The sequence below is a fragment of the Carlito syrichta genome, unplaced genomic scaffold (genome assembly GCF_000164805.1).
Source record: "Carlito syrichta isolate Samal-C Ts95f unplaced genomic scaffold, Tarsius_syrichta-2.0.1 Scaffold89767, whole genome shotgun sequence".
Lineage (NCBI taxonomy): Eukaryota > Metazoa > Chordata > Mammalia > Primates > Tarsiidae > Carlito > Carlito syrichta.
Window position 1 is genome coordinate 251,547 of NW_007033863.1, and position 9,310 is coordinate 260,856.

The following is a 9,310-nucleotide window of genomic DNA, read 5'->3' on the forward strand; positions in this document are numbered from 1 at the left end:
CCACCCCCACTGCAGCCCTGAAACCTCAGAGGCCCCACCGATGCCCACCAGGCCCTTCCTTACTCTCTGCTCTCCCTCATCTGTTAGCTAGAGCACCACTCCATCCCATGCTAGAGACATGTATGCCCTCCTCACCAAAGCCTCTCACTAGGACACAAGCACTCCAGGGCAAGTCCAGTTCAGCTAATGACAAACGTCCCAAGTGTGATGCTTTGGAGCGGGCAGATGTGGGTGCAAGGCCTAGCCCCACCATGTACTCACTGGGTGCCTTCAGGATGTGAACTGCCTACACTTCAGTTTCTCATCTGCAAAATGAGGGCAAAGCAGTTCCTCACAGGACACATCCAACAGGCGCATGTTTGTAAGGTACAGGACAGTGGCCCAAAAGTGTCTGTACCTGTCCTGATCCTTACACTGCCCAGTTCAGTGATCAGCCCAAAAGGCTCATCCCATCCTTCACACCAAGCCCAATCTGTCCTGCCCTGACATCAAGCAAGAAGCAAAGTCTCAACAGAACTCCAAGGGGCTGTCCCTGGAGGAAAAGGCCACTGAACACTGTTCATGAGGAGCCATCCCGAGGGTTCAGTGAAGTCAGCCCAGTCCGGGCTCACTCCTCCTTCTGTGAGCAGAGAAGAGGCTGGCCGCCAGGCAGTGAGGCAGGGGTTAAGGATGGGTGAGAAGACACACAGCTGCATTCTCTGCAGAGAATGGAAGTGCAATGGACCTCACTGGAAGCCCCAGTGGCACTGAGCAAGGAGAAAGGAAGCAGACACGGAGGTGCACTCAGAGGAAAATGCAAGCGGACAGCAGGCAGGAGCCGCCCCTGCAGAGCCTCAGCTCCTAGGGAGACATCCACTCACCTTTCTCCACCTGAGCTGTACACGCCTCCTTGCATCATGTCTGTTTCCAAGTGCGGCACCATATCTAAACGCTGGTTAATTCTGGATAAAACGGAATCGGCACTGGCACTACCCGAGGCACTAGGGGTTGCATTTGTGTCAGAGCTAGGCATTTCCCAAGAGTGTGAAGTGGCCATACCATACCCATAGTTGGTGGTGTTATCCTGGCCATAGCCATAGCCATAGCCATAGCCCTCGTAGCCTGTAGTAAGGAAGACAGAGAGACAGACAGATGGTGGGGGCAGGCAGAGGGAAGGCAGACAAAGACAAACACAGAGACAAGGGTGTTCCCTGTCACAGAGACAAGCTGGGACCCTAGCCACCAAGGCTGGGTGGGCCCTAACCATTCTGCTGAGGGTCTCCTGTGAAGGAGTAGCCACCCCCAAGGATACCCAAACTCCCCCACCCCCAACCTTGGTCAAGTTGGGCAGTGGCAGGGAAACATAGTAGGACGATCCCAAGGGAGAGGAGAGCCAGCACAGGAATGATACTTGCCTCTGTTTGTCCCAGAGTTCCAAGTTCCATAGCCTACAAAAGGTAAAAGGGCAGTTACACTACAATTGCTTACAATACAGAAAGAGCATAATTCAGGCACTAGCAAGTCAATCATCCTCAGTCCCTGACTGGTCACAGCGGACTATACCACTCCTCACTGAGAAGCCTTGAGCTTGACAGCACTACGCAAATGACCCAGGCCACCTGCTGCCCAGCCTTCTCTGACTTTGAGCATCTACTATTTAAGGAGCTTCCTGTTCCCAATACTATCAACTGACAAACTTGGCTCTACACTCTTCCCTTACAGAGCTACAATTAGAAGATGACCTCCCCGATTCAGGCTAAGCACTAATCAGTTTACAGTGCCTCACACAGACTCTGGGTTGCATAAGAAGCCTGGTACAGAATCCACATTCACTCTGAAATCATGTCACCCAAATCACCCAACAAAGCCATCTGCAGCCGGGAAGCCAGGAAGTGTGCCTTAACAGGGAGGGCCAATAAGCCCTTGAGTTGTTGAGTGGGCTGGGCTAGAATACATCACTTAGAAGGACAAGAAGCAACCCCTAACTTGAGAAAAGCTGTGGAGAGAACAATCTGGATCACAAACTAAATCTGCTATGGATTTTATCACAACACATGATGAAAATGCATTCCTTCAAGGTCATAAACCACCAAAAGCCTCCTGACAATTCAACCAGACACAGCTCCTTCCCAGAGGATGCACAAGAGCAGAGGGCCACTTTCCCTGTATCTCTGGTGAGATCCCACAGTCACTTCCTATTTCATGTCACCTCTGCCTTGCAGACAGACAAGGCATGCTCATCCCAGGGCAGAGACCAAAGCTCTGTGAGAGGCAGCATGGTGAGTGGTAGAATCCACAGGATAGGCAGGAGTAAAGTGAAAAGATGAGCCAGCGGGAACGGACAGGCTGTGGTCCTGCACTTGGGTTCCTCCACAACCCAGGGCACAAAGAGAATGGGAAGACAGAGACCAGCCGAGGAACATCATATGACCACTATGCTTAACGATCCACGGACACAAGAATGCTCACAAAAACACTCTTGGGCTGTGGAAACCAAAACAAGACTTCTCATTCATTTGTTTTTGCAACAATTATCCTCTGAGCACACAGAGCAGAGTCTTGCAGTCCCAGGCATTGTTTAGGCATGGAGTACTGCTTGTTGATAAAAGAGACACTAATAACCAGAGAGCCAGAAGTGGACGCTGCCTAAGGGGAGGACAGCCAAGGAGCAGTCTAACAGGCAAGAGAGGCTGGCAGGCCACACAAGGAACAACGCACATTAGCCGCACATTAGCCCCGGCAGCTAACATGCTCCTGGCTACATGGCTGTTCGCAGTAGGGACAGTGAATACTAGCTATTCTAAAGGAGGCGACTGAGAGGCAAAGGCAGACCCATTGGGGTTCTGCTTGTGAGGCTACAATATGGTCACCCCAGGCTTCAGCTGCCATGGATCTGCCAGAATGAAGTGAAGAGGCACAAGGAAGAGAACCAGGAGTGGGCATCAACTATGCCAAGAACAGGCAGGTGGCCTCTCATGATGGGCAAGCTTTCAGGAGAATCTCCTGGCAAACATTCACTATGTGCTACTTGCTATGCCTGGAGTAACCCAGACTCCCTGATGGGCACCCCAGCAGGTCCCTTTAGGAGGGAGCCTTCATCCAGACTGGCATTTGGAGACTCCTCAAGACCTGTCCCTTCTGAAAGGACATCCAGCTCGCTTCCATTCCCAAAAGGGATGAGATCAAGGTTAACAAAGGGAATTGTAAGTATATAATCTTTTAAAGAAAAGGATACAGAGTGATACAGATCAAAAATAGAAAACAATTTAAATGTTCAACTTTAAGATAATGGTGTTGTTTTGGTTTTCAGTCAGGGTCTCATTCTGTTGCCCAGGCTGGAGTGCAGTGGTATGCTCATGGCCACCACAGCCTCAACCTGCTGGACTCAGGCAATCCTTCCGTCTCAGCCTTCTGGAACTACAGGCACACACCACCACATCTGGCTAATTTTTTTATTTATTGTAGAGATGAGGTCTCGCCAAGTTGCCCAGGCTGGTCTCAAACCTGTGGGTTCAGGCAATCCTTTCACCGCAGCCTCCCAAAGTGCTGGGATTATAGGCATGAGCCACCGCACCCAGCTGACTTAATATTAAGATGTCAGTTCTCCCAAAGTAGTCTATAGGTTCTATAGATTCAAAAGACTCTATAGACTCAAGGTTATTTCACTCAAAATCTCAGCATGAATTTGATAAATCATTCTAAAATACATGTGCAAAAGCAAAGGAACTAACAATTTTAGACAAAAGAACAAACCTGTAGAACTCACATCAACTGATTTTATGACTTACTATCTAATAATCAAGACTGTGTTACTGAAGAAAGTATAGATGTGTAGATCAATGGAACAAAATTAGAGTCCAGAAATAGAAACACAACAAAGGGTCAACTGATTTTCTTTCTTTCTTTTTTTTTTTTTTGAGTTGGAGTCTCACTCCATCGCCCAGGCTGGAGTGCAGTGGCACACTCATGGCCACTCCAGCGTCGACTGGCTGGGCTCTGCCGATTCTTCTGCCTCAGCTGAAACTACAGGTGCACGCTACCATGCTCAGCTAATTTTTGATTTATTGTAGAGACAAGTTCTCACCAAGTTGCCCAGGCTGGTCTCGAACCCGTGGACTCAGGCAATCTACCTGCCTCGGCCTCCCAAAGTGCTGGAATTACAGGCTGAGCCACCAAGCCTGGCCCTGATTTTCAACAAAGGTACAAAGCCAACTCAACAGAGGAAATATAGTCTTTTCAACCAATAGTGCTGGAACAATTATACTTTTATATGAAAAAGAAGAAACCTTGACACATACTATATACCTTATAGAAAAATTAACTCAAATGGATCACAAACTAAATGTAAAACCTAAAACTAAAACACCTAAAAGAAAATTTAAAAGAAAACTATTAGTTAGGCATAGATTTCTTAGACAGAAAACCAAAATAATGATTCATCAAAGAAAGGATTGATGAACTGGGCTTCACCAAAATTCATAGCGAGTTCTTCCAGAGACACTGATAAGAGAATAAATAGACAAAGCCACAGTCTGGGAGAAAATGCATGCAAATGGCACATTTAATAAAAGACTTGGACCTAGAATACGTAAACCAGAGAGAAAAGAATGAAAAAAGATGTGTAATTTGGGACTACATGTGATTAAAAAAGAGAGGCAGGGAGGTCAGGACAGGGAAACCAAGCAAACCAACTTTCTCCTTATTTATAAAACATTTCACACCTCCTTACCCAATTTGAAAACATTTTAAGTCTTCCCTCCTTCCCCTGGGACTAGCTGCTGATACTTGGGGCGCTTACTTGAGTCCCTTTATTCAGTGACTCCCAAGTCAGCTGTGTAGGATCAGTCTTTCCCCAGACCATGGTAGTAAAACAAATTAACTATCTCAGTAATAAAGACATTACCCTTATTAATTCCAAAGAGGGCTCTTTTTTAACAAACACCCCTGGGGTCACAGATAACCAAAAGACCAGATTTACTGGCAGGTCTGGGCTGCCACAGCACACCAACAAATCAGCATCTGTAAATCCTGTCATTGGCTACTTCTGAATTAGAGAATTGTTTCTACCCACACTTGAGAAATCAATTGGAGATGTTCACACAGCCCTGTGGGAGCAGAGCCCACTGGCTTGACATGGCCTGGCCGCATCTCTGCAAATGTGCCAGATGCACACACTAGGCCTCTCTCCCACAGCAGGTACATGCCCTACTCCTGGGCTGAGTTAATAGCTTGGTTTCTCCTGGACCAATCCCGTGGACTTTCATTGGCCACTCTCCTTCCCAGCCCCACAAGGGATTTTCTGAAGCCAAATCTTTTCTCAAAGAGCCTGGCTTGCTCAAGAACATAGATATCTTTCCCATAATTTCTCTAAAGGAAAGCACTAGCTATTCAAATGACCCACTACACCATTCTACACATGTTTAGGCTTAGAAAAGCAAGACTAGTGATGGTGAAGCCAAAGGCAACTAAGAAAACAAGGGATTGTTCCGCAGAACACTCTAGTTCCTACCAGGGGCCCACACTTACCATAATCACAGGTGGGTTGAGCACTGGAATCCGAGTATGTCGACTGCAAAGTGGTTTCAGATCCCTGGACAAAGCCTAAACATATATACAGTGTGGTTAATTTCCCCAAACAAGTCACAGGAAAATGACCAAAACTACCCTTCATCATAGACTTGCTGGCAGGCCCTCCTCTCAGTGGAAAGACACCAAAAACTCACGATTCCACATTTTAATTAGACCTCCAGCAATGGACAGGCAGGCTATGTTTAACTTGCTACCCCAGGAGGACTGGATAGAAATGTTTAACCATTTAAGTCAGTAACCCATTTTGATAAATGAGTACCCAAATTATCATTCAGTCAAATGAGGAAAATGCTTGTATCAAATCACTGGAAGATAAGCTACTTCAAATTCAAATAAGGAGACGGGTTAGCTTTCAAATCATATTAAAGCAAATAATGCTCTTCTCCCTGATCCAAGTTTCTGTTTAAGAAATAAACTGCCATATATTTTATTCTTCCCATAAAAACCAATTATTTCTTGTTTATTGGGTTGGCATGTTCAAATGGAAATAAGCATTATTATGTAAATATATAAAATTTCCTAGCCAGGCTCGGTGGCTCAGCCTGTAATCCCGCGCTTTGGGAGGCTGAGGTGAGTGGATTGCCTGAGCCCGTGGGTTCGAGACCCGCCTGGGCAACTTGGCAAAACCTCATCTCTACAATAAATCAAAAAATTAGCCAGGTGTGGTAGCGCATGCCTGTAGTTCCAGCTACTTGGAAGGCTAAGGCAGAAGGATCGCCAGAGCCCAGCAGGTCGAGGCTGCAGTGGCCGGGAGCAGCCACTGAACTCCAGTCTGGGTGACAGAGTGAGACTCCAACTCAAAAATAAATAAATAAAATAAAATAAAAAATAAAATTTCCTACCTTCTCAACTCAAACTATTTCCCAACTTAAAATGAATTAGTGCCGGGCTCAGTGGCTCAGCCTGTAATCCCAGCACTTTGGGAGGCTGAGGTGAGTGGATTGCCTGAGCCTGCGGGTTCGAGACCTGCTTGAGCAACTTGGCAAGACCTCATCTCTACAATAAATCAAAAATTAGCCGGGTGTGGTAGTGCGCGCCTGTAGTTCCAGCTATTTGGAAGGCTGAGACAGAAGGATCGCTGGAGCCCAGCAGGTCGAGGCTGCAGTGGCCAGGAGGGGCCACTGCACTCCAGTCTGGGTGACAGTGTGAGACTCCAGCTCAAAAAAAAAAGAATTAGTACCAAGCAAGGAAAACTTGAAAACTTGAACCTCTATCAGAAATCACTGCTCCTACAGACTATAATTCTGACACTTGTTTTAAAACTACATATTAAAATACATATTTTAATATAATTTTCTCTTAGCACCAAAATTATAACAGATACCATAAGAGGCAATATTTGCCTGTTCCCATCAGAGTCAACTCATGACTTGAAAATTAAAGTCTGGGCCAAGCGCAAAATTAAAGTCTGGCTTAAGCCTGTAATCCCAGCACTTTGGGAGGCGGAGGTGAGGGGATTGATTGCCTGAGCCCACGGGGTGGAGCATAGCCTGGGCAACTTTGCAAGATCTCATCTCTACAATAAATCAAAAAATTAGCCAGGTGTGATAGTGCACGCATGTGTTCTGGTCACTTGGGAAGGCTGAGGCGGAAGGATCACCTGAGGCTAGCAGGTCAATGCTGGAGTGGTCATGAGCATGCCACTGCACTCCAGCCTGGGCAACGGAGTAAGACTACAACTCAAAAAAAAAAAAAGAAAAACATTAAAATCTGTACCTCTAACAACTTGTTTACAACAAAAGCTCATATAAGCACCCCCCACTCCCCTGTAGGCATTCTCATATCTGTTGACAGTCTCTATTTTAATCTCTTAATACCACAGCAACAGCAGCCAACATTGAATAAATGCTTCCCCCGTGGGGTGCTAAGACCTGTATCTGCATGATCTCATGTCATCCTCACCAAAGCCAATAAGGGGGAGTGGGCAAGATCCCTTACTCTGCAAATCTTCCAGATCCAAAAAGGTCTGAAAACCAAGTGTTCTTCACAAACGTGGTGCCAAAACAAAAAATTCATGCTTGTTCCAAATTGACCTGTAAGGACATTTACAATCTTTCTTCATCCCATCTGGTTCAGAATTAATGCATTTAAATACAGGGTGCTGCCCCAGAACCCAGTGTGACTTCTTTCAAGCTAGAATTCCAAAACACATCCAGTTCCAAGGACTCCAAATAAGGAGGTGTGGACCTAACTTCATCTTTACTTTCCAGAGGAGGGAACTGGGCTCTGAGGAAGAAGAAAACCCCAAAGTACACAAATCCAACCTTCTATCCTTCCTAATTAAAGAGGGTGGGAATCCATTTGGATGGATTCCTTACAGAAATCTAGACCTTCTTGAGATGCCTAAATTCCAAGCACTGATGGTTATTAACTGTCCAAAGAAGCACTGAAAGCTTTTTTAGAGAATTCACCTGGGGGAAGCCTCTTCATGTAAAAAGTACCCAATCCCTGCCTTCTCCACTGTTTGTTCAACTAGTTTCTGAAAACCTGTCTGCTCAGCAGCAGGGCCACTGGCAAAATGGCCCCAGACCTTAGGTAGGGTTTGTAAGTACCACAATTGCAAACCTACCACATCCTAACAGCAATACACACTGGAATGCAGTAGTAAGCAAGCTGCAGAGCAAAAGACCTATGTGTACTCAGGGAAGAGGGACTCTGGCTCTTTCCTGGGAAGGAGGAAAGATAATCCATCAAACCTTCAGAGCTCAATGGCAATCTCTGCTCTAATTCTATCCTCCCCACGTTAACATTCTGTTCTATAACACTGCCTCCAGAGCAGGCCCTTCTTTAGCCAGTTATAACTCCTATGGTGGATAAATTCTTAGCTGGTTCATTAAGTGTGCTTGTCTTGGTTCAATTTATCAGCCTGCTCAGTTGTGGATAAAAAAATAAAACACGCTCTACTTGGCCCTAAGGGTCATGGTCAGGCATAGTGGCTCACGCCTATAATCCCAGCACTCTGGGAGGTGGAGGTGGGAGAACTGCTTGAGCCCAGAAGTTTGAGACCAGCCTGGGCAACACAGCAAGATCTCCTCTTTACAAAAAATAAAAAAATAAGTCAAGTGTGGTGGTGTGTGCCTGCAGTTCCAGCTACTTGGGAGGCTGAGGTGGAAGGATCATCTGAGCCCAGGAGGTCAAGGCTGTGTTGAGCCATGATCATGCCACTATGCTCCTGCAACTCAAAAAAAAAAAAAGCTAAGATCATGGACTTGCAATTCTGTAGTACTGCCCCTTGCCCTCAGTCAACCTCTCTTGTCATTTTTTTTGCTCAAAAATACAAAAGCATCTCAATTTTATTCTTTTGTTTAAAAAAAGAATATTCTTTGAAGGAAAGACAGTGACAAAAACTAGAGGACAAACTGTAATTAGGTCAGGTTGCCTCCAACCTCCTACTCTTAGCCAAGAGTAGGGTGGCAACCATCCTCCAAGACAGCCTCCAATGATTCTTGCTTCCTGGCATTATGTAGTCCCCCCTCAAATTAACAGAGGTAGCCAGTGTAACCAATAAGATTTATGAGTGTTTCTTTTTTTTTTTATTTGGGACATGGTTCTGCAGACTGTGCAAGAAGAGTGGCTCCAGCATCTGCTTCTGGTAAGGTCTCAAGAAGTGTCCAGTTATGGCAGAAAGACAAAGGATAAGCAGGTGTGTCACATGGTGAGAGAGAAGGAGGTCCCGGGTTCTTTTTTTTTTTTGAGTTGGAGTCTCACTCTGTCGTCCAGACTGGAGTGCAGTGGCCGCTCC

At 46.0% G+C, this 9,310-nt stretch overlaps 1 protein-coding gene across 2 annotated transcripts in view; it reads right to left on the minus strand.

Moving 5' to 3' along the window:
- The window catches only part of AKAP8L (A-kinase anchoring protein 8 like), a 36,414-nt gene that overhangs the window by 24,012 nt on the left and 3,092 nt on the right, over nt 1-9,310 (minus strand). The window contains exons 2-4 of one of the 2 annotated variants that reach the window (XM_008058411.1): nt 5,506-5,580; nt 1,395-1,427; nt 861-1,101 (exon numbers count right to left, since the gene is read on the minus strand). In XM_008058411.1, coding sequence (XP_008056602.1) covers nt 861-1,101; nt 1,395-1,427; nt 5,506-5,580 — 349 coding nt within the window. The remainder of the gene's footprint in view (nt 1-860; nt 1,102-1,394; nt 1,428-5,505; nt 5,581-9,310) is intronic. The other variant, XM_021712448.1, reaches the window with a different exon arrangement.